The 17,434-nt window shown below is 39.3% G+C and overlaps 1 protein-coding gene across 1 annotated transcript; it reads left to right on the forward strand.

The window, feature by feature from the left end:
* Positions 1-1,509: 1,509 nt before the first annotated feature.
* Positions 1,510-16,502, forward strand: LOC138803822 (pancreatic triacylglycerol lipase-like). Its single transcript, XM_069987896.1, has 12 exons — positions 1,510-1,555; positions 2,618-2,772; positions 4,487-4,609; positions 6,118-6,252; positions 7,098-7,209; positions 9,156-9,275; positions 9,406-9,525; positions 10,005-10,123; positions 12,668-12,797; positions 14,040-14,148; positions 14,707-14,871; positions 16,328-16,502. Exons 1-12 carry the CDS (start codon positions 1,510-1,512, stop codon positions 16,389-16,391), a joined length of 1,398 nt encoding a protein of 465 aa, XP_069843997.1. The 3' UTR covers positions 16,392-16,502.
* Positions 16,503-17,434: the final 932 nt, after the last annotated feature.

The following is a 17,434-nucleotide window of genomic DNA, read 5'->3' on the forward strand; positions in this document are numbered from 1 at the left end:
AAGGGTTTATATCCTGATTCTCTGAGTTGGAAACTCAGTGTCACGTTGACCAGCTTTTGTCCTAGTGGGGAAAATGTGTTTCTTTCCTCTTTGAGTTCTTCAGGTTGCTGTGCTTGCCTTCATCAACTTGTGGAAGCATATGGAGGACCTTGTGTGTGGGTTTTTAGGAACAGGATTAGAACTCAGGCACAACCACACATGTGTTTGTCATGGCCAGAAGTCCCATCACGCTGCAGGAGTTATTGAGGAAGAGATTCTGGATCTTATGCCTGTGGAAATATGTCAGCCTTCTTTACCCAAAAAGTAAGTGAATGGTCCAAATAAGCAACAGGGCTGATAAAAGTTCACCCCTCAGCTAAGATTTCAACAGGATTGAATTAAGAAATATTGGAGAGTAAATTTTTATGGACTCAGTGTTTCAGAATTTGTGTGAAATGCTCGTAACTCTATAGTCCATATTGTGTGACATAAATTCCACCACAATGTAACTTTTTATGAGATACCTAGAATGGTAGAATATGATTGTAGTATCAACCTAGCATTACTCTGCATAAATAATATAAAGATGCAACACTTCAGTTCTTAGAAGCTTCTAGAGAGCTGTTATTGTTTTTGCTTAGCTGACTTAAAAGACCCTTAGAGACTTTGTATGTAACATACACACAAAGCATTGTTAGCATAGTAATTATGCAAAAATATTTCTTTTTCTACTTAATCCTTTATGTTTGGTTATTCCTTCACAGAGACCTGTTGGCCTTTATACCAGCATCCGGCTAGATACTGTGACAAAGAGACCCAGAGAATTGTAGTCCTCTTCCAGTTTATGACCCAGAACCAAACAGCACTTCTCAAGTGAGGGAAGTGCTGAGGAGAAGTTTGTTAGAGGACCAGGTGAGCGAACCTAAGGAGGGCTGGAGAAGCCACTGGAGGAGGGGCAGGGGCTAAGAGATGGAGGACCTGGTGGGAATTTGATAGGTCTCTCATCCAAGAAATTTATTGCTTGTTCCTTAACATTTCTCTTACTTTTTTTCCTTAACTATATTGTATACACACAGAGAAAAAATGTGACTCTTATAGACCTTTCATTTGTCTGAGGACTGAATTGTTACTTGACAAATTTTGGCATACACATTTACTAATTTCAAATGAGTTGATCTAAACGTTCCAATCTACCATTTTGCATCTTCCCACAAGCAACTTGGAGAACCTTGCCTGTTCTATCAATATGGGCTTATCTGTGATTAAAATTATAACTATGTCCTTGGAACCTTCTCTCTTTTCATGCCACTTTTCCATGGCACTGCTAAGAAAGATAAGGTTGCCCTATAAAAGGAACTTTCAGCGGTAGCTGGTTGTTCAAGAACCCAGCGGATCTGCCACGGTGAGTCAGGAACATGTTCTCCAGGCTAATTTGAAAGAATTTGCTCATTTTCCTCAGAGGTCTGCATGAACTGGAATTGTGTACTTAATTAGCCCACCTGAATCCAGTGTATTTTTCCCTTTCTGCAGATGCTGCTGCTGTGGACACTGTCACTGCTGCTGGGAGCAGTAGTAGGTGAGGAAAGATACTTATTTGGAGATGAGGAAGCCTTGTTATTCAGTTCATTCCAAAAGATTGAGATTAGCCATGATGAGTCTGTGTAGTCAAGTGAGGAAGATGCAGGATTAAGGGCACTGGGCTTGGGATAAGATTGTCAGATAAGATCTATGACACCCAACTCCAGTTCTGAATAAACAAGAAATATTTAAAACAGACATAAATATGCAATATATTCATTTTAGAAATAAATCCCAAAAGCATTCTAATAAACATTTAATTTCAATTTTGATGTGCACATTTATTTTCTGAACCTGGCACTCCTAGTTTGGAATCCAGTCACCTACAATTTAACAATCCTGAACAAAATACTTAACAACTCTATGCTGCAGGATCTTTTTTTGGTCAAATGATAGCCCCTTCGTGGGATGACTGTGAGGCTTAAGTAAGATAAAGAAATCACCTTGCCCAACATCTGGCATCCCCACAAAAGCTACTGCTTTAACCCCTGCTATTATGATGGAGATTACCTGTGAGATGTCCCTTTAGGCAGAAACATACCATCTGTAGTTATATCAAGCATGGATGTTTTCTTCAGTTGTTTGTGAGTACCTGCTTCACCACAGTAATCTGGGTAACCCTCAAACACAAGCCAGATACCTATGTGCTCATACAGAATGGAGATAAAGTTTGTGCCATCCAATCTCCAAAACCAGATGGTGGCTCCTGGCAGTTGAGACCTCCACACACACCAGTGAAGCTTGACACACACAGCTACTCCATTCCTAGGTACCAATTGCCAAAGGATGAATCTGTTTTGAGAAGCTAAAATGAGTCCCTGTCTTTTTCTTAGCAAGGACAAAAAGAAAGTGTGGTCGTTCCCTGAGGTAGAATGAGGAGCATCAGCTTGTCTGTAATACGGCATTGCTCTGCATAGCTATTTCATTAGTAACAGTAGAAAGAGAACAGTGGAAACAAATCTGTATCTGGTGTAATTTAACTTATATTTTGATTGAGAGATCATTGAAATAGGAATTCTTGGTGAGCTAATATCCTCGAAATCCTTCTGGATCGTTTCAGGAAAACAAATCTGCTACGACAGACTGGGCTGCTTCAGTGACGATGCTCCATATGGAGGCACTGTGGAGAGACCCCTGAAAATGCTGCCCTGGTCCCCCAAAGTGATCAACACCCGCTTCCTCCTGTATACTAATGAGAATCCAAGCAAATACAAAGTAAGAATATTCACCTGTTTTCAGGCTTAATGCCATCTCTTTTTATGTAAGAAGTCTGTTTGTAATCTATGTGCTACTTCTGTAAGAGAACACCACAGGAGGTAATTATTTTTTAAAATTGATGCTCATTCAACTCACGGTTCTTGAGGCAAGGATATCTCCAGAGCTCAAGGCTCTGGATCCTCAATGCACGTACAGAGTACTGTCTTATGTAGTGTTAGACATCACATGGTGAGAGAGCCTGCAAAAGAGAGCGAGAAGGAAGGCATGGGATGGATCTGAATCTCCCAGCCCTGATTAGAGAATGCAGTCCACACAACAGCTCACAGATTGGGTCTTGTACCTACACCTCCTCCAGGCTGATGGTGCAAGCTGGCAGTTCTGCAGTTTTGAGGTCTCAGGGATTGCCTCACTTCACCAGGCAGCAACCTTGTAGGGATCCTCTGTGGCGCTTCCTCCCTCTCATTTTGCAGTATTCTTCCCGGACCCCCAAACTGTCCTTAATGACCTTTGAAGTGCATAAAAACTGTGTATTCCACTGCCCTGGTGTTTGTCTTCTTTAGAAGGTGGCCTGAGCCACACCAGAGCCTGTATGTGCCAGAGCAGGGATGTCTGAGGAGCCATATAGTGCAGTGTGGTGTGCAGGGACCTAGAGCCCTGGGCAGAGGTTCTTTAGGCCCTTCTCCCCAACCATCTTGCCCTTGTAGGGCTCTGAGCCTATCATGGAAAAGGAAAGTCTGTGAAGCTCATATCTCCTCTAAACTACCAAAAAAAAAAAAAGCTGGAAGTAGAGCTGTGGCTCAACTGGTAGAGTTCTAGTGTTGAGCAAAAGATGCTCAGAGACAAAGCTCAGTTCCTACGTTCAAGCCCTAGGACCAGAACCAAAAAGAAAAAAATAGCTAGTATCTAAATTTTATAAGGAGAACTAATCAGATTATGGAATTGCATTTCTCTAGACTTTCAGGGAATAAGTGCATTCTTTTATGTATCTTCTTTTATAAATGTTCGATTAACCTAATATTGTATATTAAATGCATCATACCACTAATAAATACCCTAAAATGGGTTTCGATGACCCCATGAACACACATCAACATTTAGCTGCCATTGTAATGTTATTAAGAAACGCTATTCAGAATGGACTAATATAGTTATCATGAGTGTATCTTCTGGATAAAAAGTGGGTTTGTCTGTCTCTTGTACTGATTTGCCAGTCTAAATTACAACATGGGAAGATAGCACCAAAAGCCATGTCATGGTCAAATAAACCTGTTGTTTAACCAGTCTACATATATGGGTATATGTTTGTGTGTATGTATGTACACTTAAAATGCCAATATTAGCCAGGTGCTGGTGGCTCATGCCTGTAGTCCTAGTAACTCAGGAGGTTGATATCTGAGGATCATAATTCAAAGCCAGCCCAGGAAGGAAAGGCATGAGACTCTTTTCTCAAATTAACCATCAGAAAACCAGAAGTGACACTGGGACTCAAAGTGGTAGAATGCCAGCCTTAAGCAGGAAGACTTAGGAATAGGCCCTGAGTTCAAGCCCCATGACCAACAACAACAAAAGTCCCAATAGTATAATTATGCACTTACATTATGAAACTATTATACACTTTATTACAGTATCATATTATATTAAGAAACAATGAACTCACTTACAAAGGCACTACAAAGAATTTCACCTGAGACACTTCTCTCCCCTGAACAAGGATGTCACTGCAGATGCATCAAGCATCAGGAACTCCAATTTCAAGACAAACAGAAAAACTCGCTTTATCATTCATGGATTTACAGACAAGGGGGAAGAAAACTGGCTGAGCAATATGTGCAAGGTGAGAGCTCCCAAGATTAGGTTGGGGTGGTCCTAGGAGTGAAAATCAACAACCAAGAAGGACAAATGCTTGCTGGTCGCCATCATATTGGAGGATCTTCTGGCCCCTGCTATGCCCAGGATTCCCCTGGGAGGTCCCCTGGGCCGGGGAGGGGGGGGGGATTAGGGGGTGGATGCAGAGGCTCTGGGACAGTCATTACAGTGAGGTTGGTTGGCATCTGATGGCTCCTGAGAGTGGTTATTTAATAATTCATATGGGCTAGAAGTATGGTTCAGAGGTTGAATGCCTGCCAATAAACAATATGCTCTGGGTTCACACTCCAGTATTGCCAAAATATTTTTAAAATTAGGGCTGGGAAGGTGGCTCAGTGGTAGAGTGCTTATCTCGCTTACATGAGGCCCTGGGTTTGATTCCTCAGCACCACATAAGCAGAAAAAGCTGGAAGTGGTACTGTGGCTCAAGTGGTAGGGTGCTAGCCTTGAGCTGAAGAGCTGACGGACAGCACCCAGGCCCAGAGTTCAGGCTCCACGACCAACAAATAAAAAAAATAATGTATTGCTATTTCAAAAGAACATATGCTGCCACACAGGTATATCCTCGCTGCCCTTGGATTGCTCCTTTGTTCATTCACTTTTAATTTCTATGTGAAGACCTGCTAAGAGTTCTTGTTGTCCCAAACTTCTCCTTCCATTTTCATTTCATAATCTGATCTCCTCTTATAGTAATGTCAGTGATCACCCAATGGGTTTTTATTTCTGTTGTTGTTTCTGCAGAAGTGATCTAGTTTTTTAAATTTACATTTGGCTCTGTTCCTTGTGATAATGAAGATTTGACAGACCGAAAATCAAGTGTTATAAATGGTCCTATTAACTGATGGTTCTAGAAGATCACTATTATTGACGTATTTATTTCTGTATTTCTTAACATTTTCATCATTTGTTTTGTGGCTGCCATGGCACACTGTTTTCATTTCTTCAGGGCTGTCATTTCCAACCTGTCTTTGACTCAAGTCAAATGCAGAACACAGAGCACATGGTCTGGTTCTCCCCTTAAAATAGATTGGACTTACTCATTTGAAAAGAAAAAACAAACTTACTCCTTAACCTTCGATATACTTCACACATAAATGATCTAATCAGCCAGTAATTTTATGGAGCACCTGTGTGGCAAAACTATTTTAGACACTAAGGCTGCCCCGTTGCTCTTTAGTAAGGAACAATGTGGTCTAATGGTCTTTATGAAGCTCTTATGAGACAGTCAACTCTGCCACATCTCAAGCATTTTTCTAAGAATCAAATATCTGTGTCAATTTCACTAGACATCCCAAGAATCCTGCCCTCATGATGCTCAATGCCTCTAGCAGATTTCTGGGGGGATTTTGTACTTAAGTGCTTTGTTGATGGCATATGTTAAGAAATGACATTACATTGTATAGACCAATTTGCCCTACACTACAAAAGAGTAAAGATTCTGATTTTCTTACCTTTGTGTTGTTTCTCTTCCATCAGAACATGTTACAGGTGGAAAGTGTGAACTGCATCTGTGTAGACTGGAAAGGCGGCTCACGAACTGGCTACACTCAGGCCACACAGAACACCCGGGTTGTGGGCGCAGAAGTAGCTTATTTTGTTGATGTCCTTCAGGTAACTGCTTTTGGATTACTTTAAAACCTATACACACTGCTCCCTAAGATACTTTTCCCAAAAGAAAACAGTACATATAATCATCATGTAAATTCATTTTTAACTGGTACATAAAAATTGAACAAAGTCACGCAGTGCTACATGATATTTCAGTAATTTACTTTGTGAACACAATTTGCAAGATATTAGCAGTTGTGTTTAATTCCTCAAAGAATTGGTTTGTACCAGAGTACCAGAGAGTTCATATCTGTAATCCTAGTTACTCAGGAAACAGAGATCTGGAGTATGGCAGCTACAAGCCAGTCTGGGCAAAAAGGTTACAAGAGTCATCTCAATAAAAACCTGAGCATAGTGGCACACACATGCTATTCTAGTCTGTATAAAAATGAGACCTTATCCCAAAAACAAATATAAAGGCTGGAGGTATGGCTTAAGGTAGAGTGCTCATCTAGAAAATATGAATCTCTGAGTTTAAAATTTAGTCCCAGACCAAAAAGGAAAAAGAATGGTTGTAACTTGAATGACACCCAGGGGCTAACTTGTTTATAATTAAAGATGATTCCATTCTCTTCTATCTATGCCTTTATATCAGGAGCAAATTTCCACCTAACATAAAAATGGAACTGTATCTCTGTTCTGATTTATTTGTCTTTGGATAAGTGACAAAAGTTTTTTACCTTATGTTGTTTTTTTCATAGAAAATACTCCAGCTTTAAGGTGGCTGATATAGAGTAGATCAAGTAAACCACCCTTGCTATTGCTCCTCTACTGTCCTTAGCTCAAAGTATTTCTGTTAAAGGGATAGTTTTGGATAATCAAAATTGGTTTTCTTCATTTTCCAATAGTCTCAATTTGGATACTCACCTTCCAACGTCCACCTCATTGGCCACAGCCTGGGCTCCCATATTGCTGGAGAGGCTGGCAGAAGAACCAATGGAGCCATTGGAAGAATCACAGGTTTGTCACTACTCACTACATACTACAAAATTAAACCATGTACACCTCTATGTGGGTCCAGAGAGAAAACTGGGCAGTATACATTTTATCCCATCACACTTTCTGAATTGGGCAGAATGATAAGAATTCAATCTTTTAAATTCATTATTGATAAAGACTCTTGGTATATACTGTCCTACCTAAAAGGTATATTATTTCATATGTATAAAATGAGAACCAAGAGCATCCAGAAACTTTAATGTCATTTTATTTTCCCATAACTGGATATTCACAAAAGACAAGGATCATGAGTAAAATGTTTCATTATCATAGAATAAATAGAATTTAACCTGTGGAGCTTAAATGTATACAAATTCATTGTATTCTGCTCCAGCAGTAATTGCTAATGAGACAAAAGTTCGTAAGTTTCAGAGCTGAGAGAAGAGGAAAGATGGTCGGGCTGTTCTAGGCTACCAGTTCTGCTCTGGCAGCTACTAATGAGATTTTAAAAGCCATTTTACAAACCTCAGACTGGATTCATTAAGCTAGTAATATACAAAGCAGTGCCCTTATAACAAAGGGGTTGCTATCCTAAATCTAAAACTTGATTACTTTGGGAATGACCACATTCCCCTTCCATTTTCCAACTGGTGATCCTCTTGCTCGCTTGTTCTCTCTCTCTGCCCCCATTTCCTCTCTCCCTCATTCCTCCCCTCTCCCTTTCTCTCCCAGTCTCTCTCTCTCTCTCTCTCTCCCTGTCTCCCTGTCTCCCTGTCTTCTCCCCTCCCCTCCCCTCCCCTCCCCTCCCCTCCCCTCCCCTCCCCTCCCCTCCCCTCCCCTCCCCTCTCCTCTCTTCCCCTCCCCTCCCCTCTCCTCCCCTCCCCTCCTCTCTCCTCTCCTCCCCTTCCCTCCCCTCCCCTCTCCTCTCCTCTCCTCTCCTCCTCTTCTCTCTCCTCTCCTCTCCTCCTCTTCCCTCTCCTCTCCTCTCCTCTCCTCCCCTTTTTCCTCTCCTTTCTCCTCTCCTCTCTTCTTCTCCTCTGGTTTTGAATTCAGGTCTTCATACTTGCCGAACTTGAGCCACCTCTAGTCCTTTGTGCTCTGGGTATTTTCAGATGAGATCTCACATTTATGCTGTAGTTGCCTGTTTCATTATATTCTTATTCATACTTCTTGCTCTACCTGGGAAAATAGACATGTGCCACTATAGCTAGTCTCTTTCTGTTGAGATGGTATCTAGTGAACATTTTCTTGCCCCAGCTGACCTTTAACCACAGTCTTCTCATTGCTATCCTCCCTGTGGGATATGGGTTCATAGCCTGTGCCTAAATGTTCCTTGAGATGGGATCTCACAAGTTTTTTCCAGAGCCAGCCTAGACCGGGTTCTGAACTCTGCCACCTGAGTAGCTAAGATCATAGACATGAGCATTATAACCTGATTGCAATTCTGGATTTAATACTCAATACGTTGGTTATATTTGTATTGATAATCATCTTGAATTTCTATTTCCTAACTTGCTAAAAAGAAGTTCTTCCAGAATACTCTTTACAATATGCTGCAATTTTTACCACAACCTGCTCAATCAAGTGCTGAACCAACGGTGCCTGCTGTGGACTCAGTGACCAAGAAAGACAAAGTCCTTACCCACTTGAATCATTACCATCTAGTTGTAATGATTTTATCCTGAGCAACATGTAGCCTAGTGTCTCCCAGAAGACCAGGGCTCTCCAAGAGATGAAGCAACCATAAGGAAAGGAAAATTCTATGGTTTGGGGGAAAATCCACTCTCAATCAAATAGTGAATTTGAAGCAAATCTCCTTTTAGAATGTAGTAATATCAGAAAAACATTCTCTCTTTCCATGGGAAAACCACGAGCATAGCTATGACTGTCATTCGGGTGTGTAACTATGAAGAAAAATGACTATCCATGAATGCTGAAACAGTTAATGACACCCTTGATTTACTTAGGTTTGGATCCTGCTGAACCTTACTTTCAGAACACACCAGAAATAGTTCGCTTGGACCCCAGCGATGCCCAGTTTGTCGATGCCATTCATACAGATTCCGCCCCCATGATTCCCAACATGGGTGAGTGGCTCAACCTGTCCTCCTGGAGCATTTTGTGATGCCTGTAGTTTAGAATGTTTCACAGTGTCCTTAGTCTATCTGGCTAATATACCATAACATAAACCTTCTCTTATTTTTAACAACATTTCAGGATTGGGAATGAGCCAAATGGTGGGCCACCTAGATTTCTTTCCAAATGGTGGGAAGGAAATGCCTGGATGTCAGAAGAATCCTCTCTCTCAGATTGTTGACATTGATGGCATCTGGGAAGGTAAAACCATCCTGAATGCAGAGAGAATTTCACTAGAGAACATTTGTTGGGTATTGCTAATCTTGCTGAATATTTAGAATTGGATACATGTCACATTTTATCTGACAAAAGGCTTTTAATTGGATCCCTGACTTTCCAACTGGGACAAGTGAACATGAGGAGACTTTGGGGAAAATACATATTTATGGTCAGTCTTCTCAGGACCAAATTCAGGAAATCGTTACTAAGTTGTCCTTATATCTGAATGGATCAATCTTTCCCTTCTGAAGTCATTTTTTATTTCATTTAATTATATCATTTACTATCATAGTCTTACATTTGATTGCATTTCAAATTTAAAAAATATATGTCATGAATGATTTTTTTACTGTGACCTCCATTGAATATGGAGAAATTTATTCAATAACTATATTGTCATCATGATGTTAACTTGAAAGAATCAAATCTGTACTGATGCATAATCATATCTGATCTCATAGGAAGTCGTGACTTTGTGGCCTGTAATCATTTAAGAAGCTACAAGTACTATGCTGACAGCATCCTCAACCCTACTGGTTTTGCTGGATTTTCTTGCTCCTCTTACAATGATTTCACCGCAGTAAGTAGCCACATTTTAATTGAGAATAATGTGATTGTCGTTTTGCATGACTGGTATGGTTTACTCTGTTTATGTATTCATGTTATCTATATATCAAAGGATTGTTTTGGTGGTAGGTACAAGGCTTTGACCTCAGAGCCTTTTACTTTCCAGGGACTCTACCACTTCAGCCACATTTTGCATTGGTTATTTTGGACATAAGGTTGAATTTTATGTCCAGGCTTGTCTAGGCCGCTATACTCCTATTTATGCTTCTTTGCATACCTGGAGATTATAAGTGCACACTGCTGCAACCAGTCCATAGTTAGACATTAATCTCATCTTTTATCCTAGGAATGACCTTAAATTTTGCTCCCTCGATCTCCATCTCTAAAGTAGCTAGGATTACAGGCTTGAGCCACTGGGCTCAAAATTGAAATACTATAAAACTTCAGAGAAATGCACTTGAACATGAGATGTCCTATGTTGATCATTCTATCACTAGTATGAATATCTGATAAATGCTCACATTATTTTAGAAAGAACCTTAAATTACAATAGTAACATGACTTCTATGGACAGTTATAGGATCCTGAAGAATGTAAGAAAAGTTCACTTGTGAAAATTTCTATGACTTCTCACATTTCTTAGTATTTGAGCTTTCATCTTCTTTTATATCCTCTTGATACCTAAGTTGAAGTCTTATATGTGTTCTTGAATGTGACACATTTATTGCCTGATGTTTTTGTTTAACTATTGTTCTCACTCTAATTTTTTCTCAAATCTAAATTTCTAACCTATGTTATTAAATAAAGAAAGCATCAAGTTAGTGCCTCCCAGGGGCTCCAAAAACATGTACCATAGTGATGAAGAGAGAAGACTGAAATCAGGTTTTGCCATTGAATAATTAAATGATTCTGAGCAAAATCCTTCACCCCTTCAAGTCATTTCTTTGCCCAGCTATGGAAATGATAATAGCAGACTCAATGTATTTGGTAGGAGGTATTAATGAAATTATTGGTATAAATTACTCAGACTAGAATAAAAATGGTAATGATTATCATTCCATCAACTTTGGTTATTATGCAGAAATGATTCATATTTTATTCACAGAATAGCAATGAGAATAGGTAGTAAGTCAGGAAACACCATTTCTCTTTCTCTGGCTTCAGTCTTAAAATCTTCTTCCCCAGTAACCAAGGGTGGGTAGAGGAGAAGGCAAAGCCAAGACTTTGCATCTCCTACAGTTGAAGCAATTTTGATGCAGTAATATAAGCAATCTTTTTTATATGGAGCTTAGTACTTTTTGAAAAACAATGCCTGTCTTCTGGTTTTCTCTGCCTTTCAACCCTCTCTTCAGCTTGTATCAAGGCTTATGCTGGATTAGGTCATCCAGATGTCAGTCTGTATAGGATGTTCCACACTAAGAGCAACCTGGGGACCATTGGTGCATGTCTCTTGGCTCCTTTGAACTCTGAGCCATATCCCTTTCTCATACTCTTCACCTTCTGGCTTAAGAAATGCCTTCAGAGCTTGTTCAGAAAAGCTCAGGTGATCTGTTAAGATTAATCAAAACAAACTGCATTTATTTTTCTTAAATAGTCATTTGAGGAGCAAAGATTCCATTGAAAGCCACAATGTGTCCATTGGAGATGGTCCTCAGGGGAAGACTCCGGGACTTCCCAGGTTAGGAGTTACAAGAATTATTCCTGAAAGATAAGGATAAATTTATTTCTTTGGCTCATTGGTCCAACATAAAACAGCTTTAGACTCAAACATGGTTCTAGAGAGTAGTTTTTTCTACAGTCATGAAGTTACAGGATGTAATTTCTTAGCATGATAGCAAATTCAGAGTGGTTACACAGCACAACATAGGGTCTGAGCCGCAAAATAAGGTCACTGCTGTCACCATTCCTTGAAACAGCTTTGGTGACTCGCTGGTGGATCAGTCTTAATTGTTTTTTACTGGACCAACTCTAGACTGCCTTAGGTGTCATGTAGTCCTGTAGTTCAGGGGTCTACTGGGAAATAATTCTAAACAAATTGAGAAAAGCCAGATTTGTGAGCCTATTCTTCTTCTAATGGGCCTAGTTTACGTGGCAGAAGCTGTTTTTTTTTAGGTCATCTTTCTAAAATAAATTGTAGATTTGGGGATGTAGCTCATGGGTAGAGCTCCTGACTAACATACTCTAGGCCCTAGATTCTATGCTCAAGGTCTTGGGTTGTATTTTTTATATAAATAAGTAAACAATCTAAAATCCATTGGCAGGGGAATGTCTTGGCATACCTAGGGCAACTGAAAGAGTAAAAAAGAAAACAAAAACATATGTCTATAAACATTTCCATTCTATGTTTTTCATTGTGTTCAGTACAATCCAACAGTAGAAATACTAACTTATGTTTGAGCAATGAGATGCATTTATAGTCTTCACTGAAATGTTAATAAAGTCCCTTTTCCTGCCATCAGGAATGAAATTAAACATTTGACTTGTAGCAATCTGAAGGGAAAGATGATACACTGTTAAAAGAAAGAGCACTTCATCCATCATTTCTTCATTCCCACAGAACAAGTGCTTCCCCTGTGCACACGGAGGATGCCCACAGATGGGTCATTATGCTGACAGATTTTCTGGGAAAACAAATGGAGTATATCAGAAATTTTATCTAAACACTGGTGATAAGAGTAATTTTGCTCGTAAGTCTCTATGTTATTTACCTTAAATATTACGTATTTTAACATGTTCACTGATAATATCAGAAAATAAATCTTTAAGCATCCCTTCTCAATATGAGGAATACTCAGTTCTATGCTCAAGGTAATGATGACTAATTAGGGTAGCTGGAAAGACTCTAGGGTCTGCAATATTAGTGAGACATTTGATTCTAAAACTGAATTCAGAAGACTTCTGGTCTAGCTTCTTTGTATTAAAAAATACACTGACCAGATCTTGAGGGTTTAAATAAGCAGAAAAGTCATCTCCAAGAGAGGTGGTGGTGATGGTTGGAACGGAAAGGGGGTGACAGAGTCAGAGGATGTTTAGGGGTACAGACTCCATTGGGTCATGGGGAAGAACAGCATATGGGAATGAAGAGGCATGGGGATGGGCCCCAGATTTCTTTTCTGAATGATAGAGGAAGAAAAGTGTATGATGGGAACTATTTGGCTTAGCAGTCTTGTAAATGCTAAGAAAAACTTTTTGCCATCTCCATTTAGTAAAAATTGGTAGTTCACCATTCTTTTGGTTCCTGGAATAGGTACATTTAAGAGGCAACAAAAAGATGGATTAAATTTTTTTTAATTCACATTGATGACTTAGGAAGAAAGTGTCAGGACTCTAAAGATTGGCAGTCATTGAAAAAATAAGTCAAGCTGATGGGAATATAACCCTCTTCCATTTTTCCACTATCTCAAGATAAAGTTCATAGAACACTGAAAAAATAAATTGCTTAATTGCTATATTTCTAAACTAAAATTTCTGAGTCATTGAAAATAAACATCTGTTAATAGAACTTGACTCCCCCAGTGTTCAATGCTGGTTCCCCGCCTACTTGGAATGGCTATGATTATTTTATTAATAGTGCCATTGACATCATATCAAAATTACCCAATATTATAGGATAAAATGAATGCAGGCTTCAAGCCAGGCTCTGGTGACTCACCCCTATAATCCTAGCTACTCACGAGACTGAGATCTGAGACTTACAGTTCAAAGCCAGCCAGGACAGGAAAGTCCATGAGACTTTTATCTCCAAAGAATCACAGAAAAATCCCAGAAGTGGTGCTGTAGTTCAAGTGGTAGAGTGCTAGCCTTGAGCACAAGGAACTTAGGGACAGTGCCCAGTCCCAGAGTTCAAGGCCCAGGCCAGAAAATAAAATAAACACAAGTTTCAATGTCTTCTCTCTAAATTGACATTTCGCAAAATTTTTCCCATTTAGGTTGGAGGTATCAGGTAGCTGTCACACTGTCTGGAAAGCAGGTTACAGGACACATCTTGGTTTCCTTGTTTGGAAATGGGGGAAACTCTCAGCAGTATGAAGTTTTCAAGTGAGTAAAATACCATGTTGAGTTTCTTGAATATTCCCACAGTGTCCAGGAATTGAGCATGTAAATTAACTTGTTTTATTTCTTCCCATACAAGAATAGAATACTGCCACATATAAGAAAAAAATATTCTATCACTTACACTATATTTCAGAACTATGTTTCTAAATATTTTTCTCTGCTCTTACTCAAGAAAACCATTAATGTTTACTTCAATGCCTGACATCTGGAACATAAGCAGTAAAATACTTTTCTTGTAAAAGATTGAGGAAATCTGATATAAGGATGTCATCATAAATTAAACTGAAAGAACTGTGACTAAAATAGCTGCAGTTGCATGAAATTTATATGAATCACTGATTACAAAACCTGCCACTGTATGATTTTAATTCATTACAATGACAAGTGTTTTGACAAATCAAGTTAAAAAGAGAAGCATTCTAAGATAGTTTTAGCAATACTTACATCTACATATATATGTATACATATTTCCATGTATGTTGATTAATGCATATATTTGTGCATTTCAAGTATTTTTTTGTTTACTTCTCAACTCCTCAGAGGCTCTCTCCAACCTGGTAAGACTTACACCAATGAGTTGGACTCTGATGTGGACTCTGGGGACCTGCAGAAGGTTAAATTTATTTGGTATAACAATGTAATCAACCCATCCTTGCCCAAAGTGGGAGCATCAAGGATCACAGTGAAAAGAAATGATGGAAGAGTGTAAGTAACAATCAAAGGGGGGATGAGAAGGATTGGTAGTATTTACAATTCTATTCTCACTAAAATTCTCCCTTAAGTACTCATTTTTCCTACAATGCCCCCAGGCACAGATGATTCCTAATACTTTTTGTACTGTAGGAGAAAGCATAGAAATTTAGGAAAACAATGATGATAAAGTTGTAGATCAATGTTATTCTACTGATAGAAATTAGGCTTCATGCATGTGGGGTAAGCACTCTACCACTGAGCTACCTTCCCAGCCCCTGCAAACAAGACTTCTGAGTTCAAGGCCCTACGTTCAAACCTCAGTACCACAAACCAAATAAATGAACATATAAATAAATACAAAACTAAATAACTCACAGGGTCTGGAGGTCTAGCTCATTGGTATAACCTGTATTTATCATCCTTTGCATCACAAATGAAAATGATTTAAAACTATGGCAAATTTGTTAGAGAAGAGGAAATCTATTATATATAAAAGCAATGCATAAGATTATATTCTAAAGAATTAGAAGTAAAAAATTGAAATATACTAATAGAGGATCCTAGTGCCTTACGTGAACTGGTATAATACCACTTGAACATAGAATGTGATAAGTTTACATATTATCAATTCCAAAGCAACCATTAAAATCATAAAAACTATAGTGAGCAAACCAAAAAAGTACATAGAAGGGAATAAGAAAAAATCCAAAAGAGAGCCTAAAGAAGTAAAAGAGAACAAAGAAGAGAGGAAGCAAACAGAAAACAATAGGAAAAATATTAGACATACTTAGTTGTATACATATTAAATGAGAATGGTCTCAATAACAATTAGAAGGCAATGATTGTCATATTGGATTCTTTGAAATTAATATCCTATGGTATTAAGTCCACTTAAACATCAAATTAAAGAGAAAAACACAAATAGATTTTTAAAAGAAGAATAGGGAAATGTTGCAAATTAAAGCCACAGGAAGATACCACCATAAGCCCAATTTTAATATCTATGTTTAAAAAGAATTGAGTATACCAAGGATTGATGAACACAACAAGAATCTGGAATTTTCCTGCTTTAAATGTCAGCATAAAATGATACAACCACTCTAGAGAGCAATGTAACTCAGAGCCAAACATACATTCTGCTCTTAGATGCAGTAGCCCCCATTCCTGGTTTTGCTTCCTGCAGTTTCAGTTACACATAATACAGATAATAAATGGAGAGTGAGCACTTCCTGTTCTTTGAGCGGTCATTAGCGCTGCTCTCTGCTATTTTCACTGCCATGTTTTAAGGTTGGAAAGGAGAGTCCTTCATTTAAGTAGATATCTCTGTCAGTGTCCTCAACATCTGACTTTGGCCCCAGGGTACCCCCCTTTCTAAGGGGAAGAGTGACAGGAGACAGCAGTAGCTGTTCTCATAACCAGCACTCCACTTGTGTGCCAGGAAGTGATCTTTGGCTGTTTCTCTCCACAGATTCAACTTTTGTAGTCAAGATACTGTGAGGGAGAACGTTCTGCTTACCCTCACCCTGTGTTAGTACCTGTTGACACATGACCACTGAGTCCTACTGCTAATAAAATCTACCACCCTCACCCCGTGTTAATACCTGTTGACACATGACCACTGAGTCTTACTGCTAATAAAATCGACCAATCAACTAGTCCATTCTGTCCATTGTCATCACTGCTTGTTATTTCCAATGAAACTTCTGGATGGGTTAATAAGCCCAAAATCTATAGGAGCATATGCAGAAGCAAGTAACTGGTGAATTTTGCCAGTCATACATAAAATATAACACTTGAGCCTGGGAATATTGCTAACATGATACCAATATGGTATTCATTGTATTACTCATCTCATACTTACTACTAAGGCAGAACTCAATTCAAGAGAAAAAGCAGGTTGTTGGTAACCCTACCCTCAACATCACTCTCAGAATTAGATATCTCTGTTATTCTGGATGGCTATGCTTACTGACACTGTTCTACAACCATTTATTTGACCAGCTCCCTCACCAGATTACAAACCACTAGAAGGAAAGAAATGTATCTGTGTCAAAAACAATGTCTGCATAGGAGAATGGGGTCTCAGTAAATTCTTGTTGACAAAAGCAATATGTGTTTAAACTTAGTTTGTATGACAAAGTGATAATGCTATTATCACTTAAAGAGACCAGGAAGAGCTACTCAGGAGGCTGAGATCTGAGGATCGCGGTTCAAAGCCAGCCTGGGCAGGAGAGACCGTGAGACTCCTATCTCCAGAAAACCGGAAGTGGCGCTGTAGCTCAAGTGGTAGAGCGCTCACCTTGAGCTGAAGAGCTGAGGGACAGCGCCCAGGCCCAGAGTTCAAGCCCCACAACCGACCAAAAAAAAAAAAAAAGAAGAGACTAGGAAGGAGACCAAGTGGGATGTTGTGCTGACTGCCGAGCTGTGCTACTCAGAGAACTTGCTGTAAGAACAGAGTTAACACAGGCTGGCTGCCACCCATGTATCTATCATGACAAGTCTACTCTTACCTGAAAGAGGACTCCTGATAAGGGCTACCTTTTCTAGGGACTCTCCACACTTGGCCAAGATGTTG

Source organism: Dipodomys merriami, unplaced genomic scaffold (assembly GCF_024711535.1).
Source record: "Dipodomys merriami isolate MVZ:Mamm:240054 unplaced genomic scaffold, mDipMer1.0.p SCAF_35, whole genome shotgun sequence".
NCBI classification, from domain to species: Eukaryota; Metazoa; Chordata; class Mammalia; order Rodentia; family Heteromyidae; genus Dipodomys; species Dipodomys merriami.